At 38.1% G+C, this 18,333-nt stretch overlaps 2 protein-coding genes across 6 annotated transcripts in view; one reads left to right on the top strand and one right to left on the bottom strand.

The window, feature by feature from the left end:
* col14a1a (collagen, type XIV, alpha 1a) overlaps positions 1–7,621 on the top strand; it is a 152,782-nt gene extending 145,161 nt beyond the window's left edge. The window contains exons 47-48 of one of the 2 annotated variants that reach the window (XM_074654161.1): positions 78–233; positions 4,318–7,621. In XM_074654161.1, the coding sequence (XP_074510262.1) occupies positions 78–233; positions 4,318–4,346 (185 nt within the window). In that variant the 3' untranslated portion in view covers positions 4,347–7,621. The remainder of the gene's footprint in view (positions 1–77; positions 234–4,317) is intronic. The other variant, XM_074654162.1, reaches the window with a different exon arrangement.
* mrpl13 (mitochondrial ribosomal protein L13) overlaps positions 1–18,333 on the bottom strand; it is a 25,063-nt gene continuing 6,730 nt past the window's right edge. For 2 of the 4 annotated variants that reach the window (XM_074654179.1, XM_074654176.1), the window contains exons 5-8: positions 15,291–15,377; positions 13,450–13,571; positions 9,630–9,689; positions 2,734–2,870 (exon numbers count right to left, since the gene is read on the bottom strand). In XM_074654179.1, coding sequence (XP_074510280.1) covers positions 9,665–9,689; positions 13,450–13,571; positions 15,291–15,377 — 234 coding nt within the window. In that variant the 3' untranslated portion in view covers positions 2,734–2,870; positions 9,630–9,664. Of the gene's footprint in view, positions 211–2,733; positions 2,871–7,707; positions 9,690–13,449; positions 13,572–15,290; positions 15,378–18,333 lie in introns of those variants that run through there. The other 2 variants (XM_074654178.1, XM_074654177.1) reach the window with 2 other exon arrangements.

An 18,333-nucleotide genomic window follows, 5' to 3' on the forward strand; every position in this document is an offset into this window, starting at 1 on the left:
TCGTTTTAACGAAGTTTTATTGATGACTGACTTAATGTATTCACCCATCTTTAACACAAACTATCCTCCATCCTCAGGCCTGCCAGGTGAAGGACGGACAGGCAGCCAGGGCCCCCCTGGTCGGCCTGGTAACCCGGGAACACCGGGGAGGTCGGGGAATCCAGGTACCACAGGAACAGCAGGCCCGCCAGGATACTGTGACCAGAACTCCTGTATGGGGTACAACGTCGGAGGTAAACATCATTCAGCTGCTATTTAAGCATTGCTAACACTTTACTTTAACTCCCCTTATTTAGCATTTATAAGCAGTATACATTCATTTAATAAATTATAAAAAAAACTATAATGTAATTGTGAGCAGATATGAGGATATTTCAGGTGTTTGTTACAGCACAGTATTTTTAACAATTATAACTGTTCCTATGAGCATGCCTTCAGCATACCGTTGAAGGAATTTCTATACAGAAATTACCGAAAATGTGTTCTTGGTAATTTTGTCATAATATAGATTTTTTTCAGTTTCGAAAAGGGGCCATGACAGAAAAAGTTTAGTAACCACTGCTGTAGACAAATGAACACAAAAGCATACATGTATATAGTAGGTCAGGTTCTTTCAATTGAAACAAAAATAACATTTTGACTGGAATATTTCACCAAAAGTAGTCAAAACCACAAATACTCAGACTTTTACAACATTTGTTGCTCTTTATTTAGATTTATTTGTCCCGATTTGTCCTTTTGCAACTGAGCATTAACTTTATTCCATTATTTTACACATTGAAAAGACTTGTTCAGAGCAACCATCAGTGTTACTAGTATTAATTTAGACATATCTGTTTTATTGTTATATTTTTATTGACATAAAAAGATGAGCCAGTCTAACCCTGCCCAGTCTTTCCAACTAATAAACCATCTTTTACAAGTATAAAACACTGAAATATTGTTTTCACAGTGACAGCCGGCTGTGAGATAGTTATTGTTCTCATAAAGCTCTCAGAGAATTGGAGAGTGATCTGGCTTTTATGGTTGTTCCACTGTGAAGTCTGTACATTCATGTCCACACTGATGGATTAAGAGTTAACTGTGTCACTGACCTAAGCTATTTGTCTACATTGAGATGTAATAAAATATGCTGTTAGACTCACATTCAGACACACACACACACACACACACACACACACACACACTGGACGTCTTGGAACATTCATAGTGATGAGGACCTTTATGGGTCCACTGTCTTGGCTATCTAAGCAAGGATATTACACATCTAACAGCTTCTGATGGGTTGACTTAATGAAACATCATCTGCTAAAAGTAGCTGATGGATGAGACATTACTTCATCCATCAGAGATTTATTTTATAGATCCAGTCAAATGTTTTTTTGTTTTATGACTTGGAAGAGTCTTGCCTGTTATTCTCAACCATGCAAGGATTAAATGTGGCCTCCCTGACCACTTGAAAGGAAAATACAGTATGTGGAGTAGTATTGTTCCTTTCACAGCTAGATTTTGTCCTTAAATTTGGTATTGTCTTTGAGACTTTTAAAGGGATAGATCAGTTTACTAGTAGTTTTCCGACTTACCCAAACCCATGTTAAGGAATATAAGTAGTCATAAAGAAGTCATAGTATGATATAACATAAAACATGTTGTGAAAATGTGATAGTGTGGTAAACCATAAAAATAAAGTCGTTGTGTAGTATGTCAAAAATAGTCAAAACCAGTCAAAGTATAGTATGTTGAAAAAAATCATACAAGTCATTGTATAGTATGTCACAAAAATCATTAAAAAAAAATATTGTATAGTATGTAAAAAAAAAGTAAAAAATAACTCATAGTATAGTATGTCAACAAATTTAATAAAAATGTCATAGTGCAGTGTAATGACAAATATGAAAAGTCAGTATAGTATGTTGAAAAATGTCAAAAAGTCATTGTTTAGTTTTTTATATACTATTCTATAACATTTTTATCACTTTTCAACATAACATACTGACTTTTTTTTACCACTTTTTTCAACATACTATACCATGACATTTTTATCACTTTTTTCGACATACTGTAATACGACTTTTTTCAACAAACTACACTGTCTTTTTTGGACATAATATACTATGACTTTTTTTTACAACTTTTTTCGACACACTATACTATGTCTTTTATACCACTTTTTTCGATTTACTATACTTTGACTTGTTAACCACATTTTTCGACATACTATACCATGACTTTTTTTGACATACTATACTATGAAGTTTTTTATCACTTTTATTTCTATATACTATACTATAACTTTTTAGTCATAACTATTTTTTTATATCGAAAATATTCATAGTATAGTAAATTGAAAAACTCATACTATAGTATGTTGAACTAAAGTGGCGAAAAAGTCATAGTATAGTATAACGGAAAAAAAAGTCATAGTATGTCAAATAAAGTCACAGTATAGTACATCGAAAAAAATCATAAAAACTCGATAGTATACTATGTCGGAAAAATCATAAAAAAAGGAATAAAGTCTTATATAATAAGTCGAAAAAAGACAGTATAGTATATTCGTTTTTTAGTGTTTGTTACCGCTTGTTATTACAAACATGCATAAAACACACCAAAACCTTTGGAAATATTTTTATTCCATAACAATACAAACAACAACATTGTAGAATAACAGTATCCTTAAAAATGAATGCCTCTAATTAAACTGAAAGACACGTGTACAGCACTATGACGTCCATCTCAGCCGAGAAAGGAGAAATGTCTGGCAGCTATGTTTCTGAGATGTCGTGAAGACGAGCCAAGTTAGAGCCCTCGCTGCCGTTGATTGTGTCGGAGCCTTCTCCAATGCAACCCATGGGGGGCTCTGGCCAAGCCTTTGGAAGAAAAGATCAAAAAAAGTTACAGTACAGTATGTCGAAAAAATTCAAAAAGTCACAATATAGTATGTCGAAAAAAGTCGTATTACAGTATGTTGTAAAAAGTGATAAAAATGTCATAGTATAGTATGTCGAAAAAAGTCATAGTATAATATGTCGAAAAAATTTATAAAAAAATTCATAGTGTAGTATGTCATAAAAGTCATAGTATAGTGTCGAAAAAAATAAAAAAAGTCATAGCATAGTATGTTGAAAAGAAGTCAAAGTATAGTATGTCAAAAAATTTTAAAAAAATCATAGTATTGTTTGTCGAAAAAATAAAAAAGTCCTAGTATGTAGAAAAAAAGTCCTAGTGTAGTATGTCGAATAAATAAAAAAGTCATAGCATAGTATTTTTGAAAAAAAGTCATAGAATAGTATGTCAAAACATAAAAAAAAAAATCATAGTATAGAATGTCAAAGAAATAAAAAAAGTCATAGTATAGTTTGTTGAAAAATTAATTGTATAGTATGTTGAAAAAATAAAAAGTCATAGTATAGTATGTCAAAAAAAAAGTCATATAGTATGTCGAAAAAAAAATTGAAAAACATAATATAGTATGTTTAGTATGTTGAAAAAATAAAAAAAAAGTCTTATTATAGTATGTCGAAAAAATCTTAAAGTCATAGTATAGTATGTCAAAAAAAATCTTAAAGTCATAGTACGTTAAAAATGGTCAAACAAAATCATGGTATAGTATGTTGAAAAAATAAAAAGTCGTAGTATAATATGTCGAAAAAATTTAAAAGTGATAGTATAGTATGTCGAAAAAAAATTGAAAAACATAATATAGTATGTTGAATGTTTGGAAAAAAAGTAACCATTAAATACCTTCATATCATACGTCTTATTCCTCAAAATATGATTCACTTAAATTCATATTTTAGTGTAACTGTGCATGCTATGAATCAACGAATTGACCATCTTCAAATGAGAAATGTTGAATAATATGTAGTAAAATACTACAGTTATAGTGTGAAAATGGTTGTCCTCAGTGTTTGATTCAGTATTACTCAGAAGGCATGTTGTTTCTGGGTATACGCCTTGCACTCTGCACCCTTGCATTTCTGTGTTGGAAATCTTTATTCATACTTTCTGATGTACAGAAAGAGAAATAGAGATCTGACACATTTTTCCTCTTTCGAAACACTATTTGAATGTCTTAACATTTATTTTAGCTAAATGTTTTGTAAGAACTCCTCAGGGTGTGTGTATTTTCTTCCTCTTAAAGAGAGAAGCAGATTCCAACACTAAACCACAACTGAACAGCTGTGGAAGTACTGTCAGTTTCGGAGGTTTAACTCTTTGGTTTCGTTGGGTTTTCCTCCTGATATGAGGTGTAACATCTTCTCTCTGTCAATGTTTCCCCTCCCTCTTTCTTTCTTTTCCTCTTTCTGACTGAAGTTCAACAGGACTATGGGAATGACTACTGAGGAGCATTCTCCAACCGTCCTCCTCTCCTCCCTCCACTCCTCCCTCTGTGCCCTGTACATAAGACTAAAAACTGAGGAAATTGATCCTTCAAGGCCTCCGTATTTCCTGGGATGGATAATTACTCCTGACCCCGGTGTTTAACCTCTAATCCCTGCAGCAGTGGTTTTTACAATCTTTCTCTTGCAACCAACACTTAGATGGCAACAAATCTAACAACCTGAACATTTTTATTCGCCCAATTAAAGTTAAAAAGAGATTTCAGTCAACTTTGCGTCCTCACTTTAGTCTGGTGTAGCTTTTTAGAAACCTTATTTGCACCAGATTTTTCAGTCGTTATGCACACAATGCTCTGTGATTCCAGTTCATGAATAGAAACTGGATTCATTTCTACCGTCAGTTAACTTTCTTGATAGAATTGGATCATTAAATCAGGCTGCTTCATCATTTGACAGTCTCGGAGACAAAAACAGATTAGCTTACCTTCCCACAAGACCAAACAAAAAACCCCGTTAACGCTGCTGCAATGATCACCACCACTGATCTCAGTGCCATTTGTCAACAAAAACTCATGCACACAATAGTTTTCTGCTGCAGCAGCCTCCGCTTCAAGCTCAAATCTCTTCGACGATAATCTCATCTTTCAAAGCCTGATGGATCGGTAAAAATTGCTTTGATGCCGATTGGCTGCATTCATTACTGAACAACCCCTCTATCTGCACATCTCATCTACTGTAAACTGGGCAAAACTTTAACCCCTAACGTGGCCCAGATGTGATCTTTTTTATTTATGGAAAAATGATCCGATCTGGGCAATACATAAAAGAAACCATATTTTTCTTAAATTAACCCACTTCCTCATTAACCAAAACGTTTGGACTATCGTAGGTCCCAAATCTGCCTGTGCAACTCCTATTGTTTTATAATCTTTTAATAGCACACTGCCTCCTTATTGCTATTAAGTGATGGTGGTTCCAGTCCCAAAGTCAGCCTTAACTTTGCTCCATGTTCCCCATGGTGGTGGTTTTATGTTAGCTGCGCTAAACATTAACTCAAACTGACTCTAAATATTCCCACCACCCCAGTCCAACCTCTGCCTCACGGCGGCTACCAGCCCTACAATCCGCCCTACAACCCTGCTGCAGGGGCTTACAACAACGTCCAAGGAGGTCAAGACGAGGAGGAGGACGAGGAGGAGGACGAGGAGGGAGAGGAAGAGCAGGACCCCTATTACCGTGGTTACCCCCCTCAGTACTACCCCCAACCGCCGTCACAACTGGCTCATGGCCCCCACGGTTACCGCTCGGGCCCCACCCACTCTGAGGACACGGAGTTGAGGTCGCCGGGCGTCGCCAGGAGGTTTTCACGTGACGTCGCCGTCGTGGAGGAGTGAGGACTTTAGAGGAAGGATGGACTCACCTAAAGTGCTTGAGCCCTGCACGCCACAACACACGCACTGATATTCACACATGGAAACAAATCAGAGACTGATATGCACGCACACATCGTCCCCCATCTGAAACTGTGGTGAGAGCCCCCCCACCCCCCTCCCTGTGTATCCAGTGGTTTTCTCCACCTGGTGAAACTATGTAAATAGCTCTGTGGACTCTTGTACGATATCTCTGTAAAAGGGGGGTCCGAAAAGTGCCTGATCTATGTTAGCATCGTCCAGTGGTAATGTAAAGGTAAGACCGGTTTCTTCCCATCTCACAGCTCATTTCAGGACTACGCCCTTCTTTTTGTGTGAAGCTGCATGTCTCCTTTGAGCCAAACATTGAGTGTGTAACTGGACACGTGCATCTTGTTTTGGTTGTATGTAACTAGCTAGATTATTTCACAATTCAAAACGGAGGATGTTGAACTGGCAACATTTGTACAGGCTACCTTTTTATAATGACGAATCACGATTCCCCGGCTTCCATGCTGTCTTTATTTCAGTGTGTAAAGGAATATTGAAATGTTTTTGAGGTGATTTTCTCCGTACAGTATTGTGTTGAGGTTGCTTCTTTTTACCAACTAATGTTGGAGTTAATCCCCCGAAATTGACTGTAGAAGCATATGCATCAAATTTTAATTAAGATGAATATTACAAAGGAACACAATGAAATATATTACTTCTTTAAATTGTAATTTATATTCCGAGAAAATCTGGCTACCATCACATTATGTCCTGCAGTCTTTCCTTCTGTTGCTACAAAGATGGACCAGAGGGCCTGTACTACGAAGCAGGAGTTGGGGTTAGCGAGCCAACTTCAGGTTTAACCCTGGCTTTTCAGTCCTTCGACAGTGGTTCACTTCTTACTGAGGTAGATCGCCATGGTAACTTATGCTGAACACCTTTTTCCAGATAAGAGATCAAGTCGTATAAAAGCTTGGTGCTCGAATCGTAAGATAATATTACACAAATACAAAGAAGTTTAAGTCATAATCCTGTGCAGTGATATTATAAGTCTGTTAATTTACACATTCACACAGTTGGCGATTTTTTTGCCAGCTGTCCTTCCTGCATTTGTTAATTTAAACTGTTACTTTTAGTCTGGATTATGTGTTTAACTTCTTCGTATTTGTCTAGTATGATGGTTTGCTATTCGCTCTGCTGACAGTAGACGTATCCATGTTTGTGATTGGTCAGATGCTGCAAACGTCAACCCCTTTTATGTGAACGCGCTCATATCCAGATGGAGAAACCCTGGGTTTACTTACCGAGTTGATATCTACCGTCGTAGGACCGCTTAGCGTGATCGCGGTTGTCAGGGTTAGTGAAGCCAGATAACGCAAAGATACTCTTGGTTTGTTGAACTCACTTCGTAGTACAGGCCTCTGGTGTGTTCTGAGTTTTAATACTCAGACTTTAAAAGACAAATGTGTGTTGTTTGTGTCTTGTGTTGCTGCCCCAGTTTGTTTTGTTTATTGTTCTTATGCAAAGTCGGGCCTGCTCACTGTGGAAGCCGTTTGCTCACTGGTTGACCTCTAACCTCTTACTGGAATGAGACCTGGATCCAGTTATTACTCAAAACAATCAGCTGCCTCTCAGTGAAACCGATAAGGACTGAACCACAAGTGCAAACTTTACCCTTCCTGCACTGCAGTCTGAAAAAACAAGCACTAAAGTAAGTAGAAGTTAATCTGTGAGCCGGCCCTGGTCTGTTTGAGATTTAAACGGTCAAACTTTTACGGATTTAACAAGGAATGCCTTCCACCACGCCCCTTAGTACAAGTTATTTATTTTATATTTTGTTTGCTTTTATAACCAATAAATCTGTAATGAGACTATAAACTTGTGTTTTAGGTCATTTGTTTAACTTTAATGATATTAAAAGGTCAAACTAAGTAGATTTCACAACATTTATGTAAAAACACTACTTGACAATAACAGGTTTATTAAATTAAACACATAAAAACAATTGATTTATACTTTAACAACACTCTGGACATTTCTAGGGATGCACCGATATCAGATCGGATATCGGGCCGATACTGACACAAATAGCTGGATCGGGTATCAGTGACAATATATTCTGTTCCATTCTATGTTTATATACTGTACACACTGGAGTTTTAATTCCTGTTTAAGTTTTGACCAATTTGTTGCTGCATTTGAAAGGTTTACACTTGATTTGTAATTCCAGGTAATTCTGATGATTTTTTACCAAGTTGCTGGTGTATGATTTATTACTTTAATGCAATTCTGCAAATGTATATCTATGCATTCGTTACATTTCGTTTTAAAAAGTTAAGAAAGCAATGTTTAAGTCCAGCCTGAAGTTGCATTACACATAAAAGAATGACACAGTCCCTTCCACACAGTGAGGTATACAGCTTATTAATTAAACACTGGTATCGGATCGGTACTCGGTATCGGCCGGTATCCAAAGCCCAGGTATCGTATCGGCACTGAAAAAGTTGGATCGGTGCATCTCTAGACATTTCTAACACACTGACGAGACAAAAAGCTCAGGATTTCCTGAACAAAAGTTAAAGGTGCTAAATACGGGATTGGGAGCATTTTTATTGCCTCTCAACGTGGTGACAGTGAGCCAGTGGCTCACAGCTAACGGTGCTAACAACGCTAACACAGCGAAAGTGATGACAGATATAATGGCGGGTTCATATAGGACGCGGAAGTGCCGCACTAGGTTAATCGTTGCATGAGCCGAAGCCTTACTGTTCATGTGAGAAGCGCATTTCTCCACGCTGCTCAACAAGCGATTCTGCGGTATTCTAAAGAACTCTCTCTCTCTCTGCGTGTCTGCTCCTCTCTTTCTGTTTAGATACAACTGACAAATATGTGGTATAAGTACATAATATAAAACCCATGATCACAAAGCAGTGACGCTAGGCTGTTTCTAATAAATATACTGGATGGATTTTGAAATGTGGTTGGGGGGGACGGACTTGGAGGGAATCAGAAGAATGAAAACTCCGGGAGAAGATCAAGGAGAGAAGTCAAAAGCGTGCGTGGGATGCATACTTGATCATTTATCAGAATCAGATAATTCGTTTCATATATAATATGTCATTTATAGAAGATTATCAATGTGTTTTCTTGCCAGATTAGATTAAATAGACCATGCACAGAAACTATCGCTGAAGATCACGAACCAGCTGCGGAGCTCCGTGGCGCGGGGAGACATTACTCCTCTATATCTTTACATAACAAATAGTTGTTTGCTGCTATATTAATGCTCTGAATAATAAATTTAGCACCTTTAACATTTTCAACTGAAACCAAACTGATGGGTTCACAGTGAAACCAGTTAATGTGTTACTACACATTAACTGGTTTCACTGTGAACCCACAAACTTTCAAAGGCTAGCTCTAACAGATGTCATTCTTTACGGGCCAGATCGGATCATTCATGGTTGTATAATCACAGGAAAAAACCCACAGAATTAGATTTTCTCTGATCAGAGCTGAGCCACATTTCAAGCTGTTTCTGGATAATTCAGGTCTGCTGTCGAGAGGTATATTGTGTATAAAGAAGCACAGAGTTTGTGTTGAGGATGTTGGCATCTAGGTTATGACTCGTAAAGTCCAGTCAATGCCAGTTTTGGATGTTATAAAAAGCCAGGGTTGTTTCTTGAATTTACACACAAGCACAAAATCTGACTGTTTTATTGTAACGATTCATCTGAACAGAGAAATTCAGTTTTGTGTGTGTTTTACAAACGATAACATCGCGGAGCAAATCCTATTAAAGGCTTTGATTTTAAGCATCGTAACTAGACATACAATGGAGGATGCTGTTGCTTTCAGTGTTGTGTTAATGTGAAAAGAAAAACACCTTTTCAGCTTTGGTCACGTCAGGCAGCCGTGATTTCATTTCATCTTGTAGTCTTCAGGTCTGTGAAGAAAACACAACACAACACATTAGTATGGGGAGGGAATAGAACAGATTACAAGGAAAAACATGGAAAGAAAGTGTCAGATGAGAAACCGCGCAGATCTTATCGTGTTTTTTTTCTCTTTTCAAAATGAGACCAGACACTGAATCCTCGTTTTGTGTTTTTTTTCCCCCTTTAATTTTGAGCCGAGATTGCAGCAGACAGATATTATCAGGGCATGCTGTATTGGTTTTGATACAAAGTAGAAAAATTTTATCAATTGTAATAGCTCTGCCATCAACTACAGCAGTAAGTTTATGTTGTCGGTTTTCTGTCAGAGCGCCGTGTGTGTGTGTGTGTGTGTGTGTGTGTGTGTGTGCTGCTCCAAGGTTTTCTGAGAGAATATTAACTATGTGTTTAATAAAGGGTAACAATTGAATCGCCCTCGATGACCTCAACACACACACACATATATTTGATCAGTAAAATGAATAAGACATGAGTGTGAGTGAATATTAACTAGGCTAAGGCCCATCCCTTAAATAAACCCGGATTAGCTTGACCTTGGCGACCACACGGCGACAGGCCTGAGCACACGCACTGATTGGCGGAGGAGATTGGACCAGTAAACAATAAGAAGTGGCTCATTTATCACCGCGCACACACACACTTTGACAGCAGTGCCGAACGTAATGCAGACATGCTGTACGTGTCTGTATGAGGCACGCACACAAACGCACAGAGGACGGTAACTGAATGGAAATGGACGCTGATTTACTTGATATATTAATACCAAATGTGGGTTATATGTTGTTCAAATGTGTTTGAAGTACCAGGTGGAGGGTTTACCACATCAGAATCATTGAAATGTGTCAGCATTGTAGTGAAGTACTGCTTGTATACTGTATTTAAAGGGTCAGTCCACCCATAGTACAACAAAACATTATCTCAATTGCCTCTTGCAGTAACTAGCCATGCAGATTTGGTTTCAGTTGTTCAGGTTTTGAGAGCTGCCACCCCTGAAATATCAAATTTTGTGCTTCACAGCCCTGAAATATCACATTTAGAAAAATTCTACAGCAGTGTCGTTTCGAGAAACGATCTCAATGTCCCTGTTGTTCTGGATAATCAACAGAACCAGCTGTCCAGTCTTAATTTTAGGGCTGTGTATTGGCAATAATCTGGCGATACGATACGTATCATGATACAGGGGTAACGATTCTATATATTGCGATTTTTTTCAAATCTAATTTTAGGAAAACTGTCATAGTATACAGTATGTATCAAATCTGAGTAAAAAACAAAGTTACTATGTGAAATGGCTATTATGGGGACTAACATCATTACACATAAATGCAATTGGACTTATTGTATCCACAAGAGTCTCAGCTTTACAGTCATACCCAATGTATGTAATTCCAAGACTGTTTAGGGACCCCAGTATGCAGAACTATGCAAATAAATCATTTTTAGAATGGATGAAAATAACACGTGTACTGTATGCAAAAAAAAGTTTTTGCCCCAAACTGCATGTGATTATCATAAAGTGGGCATGTCTGTAAAGGGGAGACTCGTGGGTACCCATAGAACCCATTTTCATTTACATATCTTGAGGTCAGAGGTCAAGGGACCCCTTTGAAAATAGCCATGCCAGTTTTTCCTCGCCAAAATTTAACAAATATTTGAAGCATTATTTAGCCACCTTTGCGACATGCAAGTATGACATGGTACAATGGATTCCTCAGGTTTTGAAGTTTCATATGATGCCACTACATTGACTCTTGCTTTAAAACTGAGCCCGCTACAACCTCCGAAAGACAGAATAGCGGCCGGGTCTACTGGCGGGCCGTCGGATGTTTAAGAGGTTCATTTAAAATCCATAGAGCGTTTTGGAGAATCGATACAGTATCGCAAAACATAATATTGCGATACTCATGTGCAACAATCATAAAATCACATTTCATGCACTACTGTCAGGATATAGTGACAGTTTTATAAAAAAACTTTTTATCATATGCAGCATACTGCAGCTTTAAACACAATGCAAAAATAACTCCACAAAATTGCATGTATATCACATTACAGACGACGTAAAGAAACGCGTAAAAGTTGCATGACTGTGTTTCACAGTAGTCTTGTTAACTGGGTAGTTGTATACTGGGTAGAATATTTACAACATCCTTGAGAGTCAAAGTGTATTAACTGCAGTAACGGAGGTGCTACTGTATATTACGACTGTGATGCAGCTAAAAGTTGAGCCGCAAGGTGTAAACCTTTTTTCTATTTACTACTTCATCTTCTTTTCAAGCTCACCAGCAGTCACAACCTCTGAGCAGTTAAAATAAAAAAACAAGCAGCGGACTAGAGTGTTGAGCCACTGCTCCTGAGGATGACGAGGACCAACCCTGACCTGGATAAAAGAGCTAGCAGACGGATGGCTGGAAGGATTGATGGACGTTAGCGCCGAGCAGGTGGAAGAGAGAATGCTCTGTGTTAACCTGTCAGAATGATGTTTACTACGGGTGAAAGAAGAGAAATGCAACAGGAACGATATTATCATGATCAGAAAACCACGGGGTCACAATGTCAGTCTAATCTTCTTCTCCCGCCAGAAAATACTTTACTCAAAAAGCCATGAATATGATTATGCCAAATAACAGATGCTCTCTCACACCCCGCAGAGAAACCTTGTATGTCCAAACAGGGAGTGGAGGGAAAATAGCTGACTTTCCCCCTATATTCAAATGTTTGGCAAAACAACCAGGCTGGGGAAATCAACTGAACACAAATAATGAGCACAAGATAAAAGGTCTGTTATATTGAACTGCACTTCTGTGTTATGTTGTTTTGATAATAAAGCATAAAATACAATGGCCTTAATTTACAAAGCTTTTCAGGGAAGCTCACAAGGCACTCCAGTATGTACCCACCAAAGCACAACACAGCAAACGCTGCAAAACCTTTTATATACGGTAAATAAAAATGTCAACTTGGGGAAAACTTGGGGTCCTTTGACTCTGTGCATCATGTCACATACTGACAACCATTCACACCATACAGCCACATGTGTATGTAGTTACAATGAAATGTTGCATCTTATTTTTTCCTGCATGATTGAAGTGGTCTGCAAGCTTTTCAATGGATCTATTTTTATACATATGTTGTGTAGTAAAACCATGAAAATAAAGCAGAACTGTGTAAAAGTATCTGCACTGTTCACAGCTGACGAGGTCTGAACAGGGCAAGGCAATATGCAAGTATTCAATCCCCCCCGTACTCATTAAAATAAAGACTGTACTGTGCTGGTTAATGGTCAGTGACGCGCCTCCTTCTGCAGCTCTCCTCTAAAGTCAAGTGCACCATTTGGTTGGTTCGTCACCATCTGCTATCAGATTTTTAAACCTGCATTTCTTTTGAATGTGAAATACAAAAAAATTTGTGTGTTTATCTCAGACAGGTTTTCAGTTTGGCATTTTATATTTTCATATTTTTTTGCTATATGCAGCATATTTGTCGACTCCCATGTTGATAACAGTATTAAATACTTAATATATCTCCCTTTAAGGTACATTTCAACAGATAAAAGATTTGTAATTAATCGCAACTGACTATGGACAATCGTGATTAATCGCGATTAAATATTTCAATCAATTGACAGCCCTAGAATTAGCATTTATATGCAATGACAACTATGTGTGCATTGTGTGTATAGATAGAAGGTGTCTGCATTTATGCTGGCATTAGTGTGTTTGGGAACTGTGTGTGTGTTTTTCTACATACGGTGTCCACAGCCTGGGGAAGGCGTCTATCTCCTCCTGCGGGTATTCGCTGAGCTTCCTGGGGATTTCTCTGGGCTGCGGCAGCTCCTCCGTCAGGTTGGCTAGGATGTCGTCTGGCAGCTCCTAGTGAGGGGTGGACAGAGGAGACGTTGAGATTAAAAAAATAACACGTGGGCAGGGAACAAGGAATTCAAAGAGAAAGGAAGGAGATGAGACAGGAAGGAGAATTGAAAGAAGGTGACATGAAAAAAAAAAACGTGAAAATAAAGAAGAAGGAACTATTTCCACTTTCAAAAACACTCAAAACATTTTTACAGTGAGCTGCTCTGAATTCTAGAGGAGACTGCAGACATTCACAAGATGCAGGAAGCCCATCTGCTCGTAATTAGGGATGCATACTGCACAACATTTATTCTGATGGTGGATATCAAGTCAGGACCAATTTAAAAGACAGGTATCAGAGTTCCCTCACTCTAAATTCTGACACCAAACACCTCATGCATTAAATTACAAGTCAAAACTCAAAGGTCTGATTTTCTTCCAAAGCCTGGCATTAATGTTAGTGTTCTCTCGCAAAGATAAAAAATTACATCCAGTTAATATTTGGGCAGGCCGCCCAGGTCAATTAACGGCCTGTCGAGTACTTTTTTCGTTTCAATTAATTTCGGAAGCTGTGATGTGCGACGCTGGTGGTTCTCGCCAACATCCTTTTAAAACAAATCACAACTGAATGCGACCAAATGCCTGCAGATCACTGCACCAATGAAGCAATGCACGTTTTCTCTTTTGAATCAAGGAGGAAGAGGAGACAGGTTGATGTACACTGATAACTAAATGGTAATATCTAAGTACTTGACTATCAGTTGCTTATTTACACATCCAGACGACATGGAGCGACATTAGCTTCATTTGGGGGGGTCGTGTTTATTGGGTTTTATCCGAGTCCAATCTTTTAGCTCCGTTTTTGGTCTCTACCAACTTCTTTTTTTTCCCACCATCTTTTTTATTTCAGAAGAGTGAACAATAATCAGCAATCACCAGTGGGTTAACATACAAACATAACAGTATCATCTCTACCAACTTCTGAGGGACATATCTGTCTCTTTAGCTGCTAAACGCTCCACTACGTTCACCTGCTAGTCTCTAACTGCATCCGTCTGCTGTTTGGATGCTGAGCAGGTGGTCTACATTGAATTTCACTGAAAGCATCTGCCTGCTGCCACTGAAAACAACGTGGATGAGAGTGAACCAAGACAAAAAGCTGAAAAAGCACCGTACATCCTGAGGCAAATTGAGTTGGGTGATCATTCTCTGTGGGTTTGTCACTGTGAGAGACCCCTTTCACATAAACATTTTACCTATTTAGTATGAAAATATTGACTAATAAAAGAGTTAAATGGAACGCTGCATCAATTCAACATATTCACATGGTGGTAGCTAAGTGTTGAAACAATCAAACGTGGGCAGAACAGTCTGTAATGATCCCCAAAAGAATCCAAACAAAGGGATACAGCAACTGGTTTGAAGGTTACATCCACATTGTGGTGAAGAAAAGGTGAAGAAAAGGACTAACACTCTGCTCCATAGGGGGCAACAATCATGTTTAACTACATATTCATTTTAGAGTAATTAATTGATATTGATTGTAAAGTTGACCTGGATGAAGGATGATTAAAACTGGTTCATTCTTTTGTGTCAGTATCTGCAAAATGATGCCAGTGCATCCCTCCTCATAATGGGCACTCTTTCTGATTATCCTTAATAAGCCTGGATGATTAAGGTGTAAAAGGGTGGCTATCTGAAGACTCATCAGCTCAGAGCGAAACGGAGAACGGGACTTACGTCATCAGGAAAGAGGTGTAATCGCTGCATCATGGTGCGGCGCTGCAGATTCCTTGGCAGCATGCCGTAAACCGCTAGCTTCACAATCTGGTGAGAAGAAGAAGAACATTGAAAAGGTTGATATATAATCAACTCACCGGTGTCTATAGCAACAAAAAAATACATTTTCCCACGTTTTTCTCACATTTGCTTCCAAAATGATGTTTCTCAATGTTAATTGGACTTGGAGGGAGCTACTGGACGGAGACATTGGACCGAAATATTGGAGAGAGATGTTGGACAGAGGCTGTGCTGACAAATCATTCATCTGTCCAATTCTGTTTCTCCCTCTTCGCTCGCCAATCCTCCAAATGTCATTTTAACTAAACCACCATCAGGACACACGTCTGTGGTCACCAGCTGGACTAAAACCCGCATCAGCAAAGCGCCAACAGCAGAGTAATGGCTCTTCTGGTTTTGTAAATTACAGATTGTAAACCTGTATCCAGGTTACAGTATTTTTATTAGCCTACACAAGCCACACGATGGAGAAAGTCTAGAAACACTTTGTGTATGGCTCTCATTCTGCCGTTGCAGTTGACATGTTTAGTAATTCTGACCAGCCCTGTGTAATAACTACAGTTGATGTAATATCTGCCATTAACATTTTTTTCCGCTCTTCATGTAATAAAAGTCAATAATGCAATAACTTACCAATAATGTCATAAAATTTCAGAACCAATAACAATTTACTACATTATTAGCTGGGTTAAAAAACAACATTAAAAACGTAACAATTGGAGCTCATAATGTGATAATATCACTATGTTTAAGTTTTATTTATCATCAAGTGTCAGACTTCCATAACCCATATCCTGTAGCTTGATTTAAGGCCTGAAGGTAATACAATAATACAACTGGGGGCCAGACATACAATTAATTAGTCATTAGTATGTCAGGGGTGCAGTTTAGGCCGAACTTCTCCTTCTAACCCACGCTACAAAATAAAATTAAGATTGTAAAGATAATTCATAAAGAAGATAATAACCATACCAAATGAAATTCTTATTTCATTCATTTTCAAAACACTTTTCAACCAAAATTCAAGACAAAAGGAATCAATCTAATCGTTTAACAAAATTGTTTCTATCTCTAAACCATTTCTATACTGGAAGGTGTACTAAAGAGAGGGAGGAAGGGGGGTAAATATGTGCAGTATCGAGCATTAGAAGCCAAGAGAGTATGGGCAGAAATATGTGTCACAAGAAACTGAATTTGAATCATTTATATTTAAATTTGAATTGCTCAACTTGATAATTGCATTAAAAACTGAATTTGAATTCCAATAAACTTGAAAATGAATGTAATTTTAGGAAATTTAATTCAGTTGCTCTGAAACTGTATTTGATCCTCACTGAAAATTCAACTCTGTGTACTTCCACATTCATTTCTCACAATACAAATTCAGTTCATGTAATTCAATTTCAGTTTACACATCCGGTTGTCGAGGAAGGAAGAGCAATCGAGTGCCGATTCACAGATCTCCCAGTCCGTGTAGCCTATGTTTTCATAGTTTGTTTATTGATTAAATCCCGAATCCAAAGTGGCAGAAAGGACGGTCTGTCTCCTCCAAATCAGTTTTAATGCAATTATTCAAGTAGAGAAATTCAAATATACTGTAAATGATTCAAATTCAGTTTCTAGTGACACATATTCCCATAAGAGACTGATTCACCGATTCTATAAGAGGATCCAATAATATGATTCTCCTGGTTACGAGCAGTTCCAATCAAATATCACAGGAGCCGAAAGTTAAGAAAGAAACAATCAAACCCACTCTTGGTGTTTACCAGCAATGATCTGATGCAGCTCAGGCATTATTCACTAAAAGTTTGCTATGACTTTAAAAAAGTTGAGAATCAAAATGGATTCAAGCTTGCTTGGCTTGTAGTTTAGATTTGGCTCAAACACTCCTTTCTAAATCCTGCCAGTCCTCCCTGCAATGTGTCTGACTTCTTCTCTCTCCAGGTGTCAGCAATCATCGCCCTCTCCTCTGCTGCGCCGGGCCCACTCTCTCACAGCTGTCAGCAAACCCCTGCATGCACTAAAGGAGCAGACTGCAGTTTTTTGGCTGCCTGCTACAACCTTTACTGTTGCTGCTCAAAAAAATTGACCAATTCTGACCTCTGAATACTAGTCTTAACTCCCTTTTTAAAAACAACCACCATATCTTTATCTGGGGTAAAAACAGACACCTAGTGTTGGTGGATATGAGCCACAGAAGTAGCACCCTGGGTCCACTATGAGATGTCAATCAAAATATTAAAAGATATATAAAACTGAATAGCACCAACACTTTAAAACATTACTTCAGATTAAAGGATAAGGCGAGTGTTATATTATATACTTCTCAATGTTAACAAATCTCATGAAAACACCAATGTGTTCGTCTGAGTTCCAGTCCGGACATTATCTGTGGCACAAAACCCGACGCATATTCATCGATACCGGAGGTGTACATTTTTAAAAACAGGTCACAAATATATAGTTTCATCTTTTAAAAAGGCTAAATAACTTCCTACACTGTTACTCCAACAGGAGGACATTTATTAGGGACTATTTTCAGGTGTGGATTAATACACATTTGGTGTTCTGGTGAGTATTTACGGCAGCAGGACAGCGTATGGGGGGATCGACTTAAAAATAAACTACAGTATCCATGTTCATCGTAATAAAGGAACAGGTCACCCAGTCAATTAATAGCTTTAATAGAGCTCTATAGCACACATAAATAGGTTATTATCAAGCTTTGGCTACACACAAAATACTCCTTAGCGGATCAATTTCTTGTTGGTTTTGGTCTTTTCATGGGATTTGTTGACAATAAGAAAAATACACACAATAACCAGACTAATCCTTCAGGCTCATGAGCTGTCATTTCTCTCTCTTGTGACAAAGCCTCCATATTTTGTAACACAGACAGCAACTGATTGTGGTAAATCAAGTACCGTATGTAGGTCACATCAAGTTCTGAATGTAACACAATGAAGAGCCCTTAACCCTG

Source organism: Sebastes fasciatus, chromosome 12 (assembly GCF_043250625.1).
Source record: "Sebastes fasciatus isolate fSebFas1 chromosome 12, fSebFas1.pri, whole genome shotgun sequence".
In the NCBI taxonomy this organism is placed as follows: Eukaryota; Metazoa; Chordata; class Actinopteri; order Perciformes; family Sebastidae; genus Sebastes; species Sebastes fasciatus.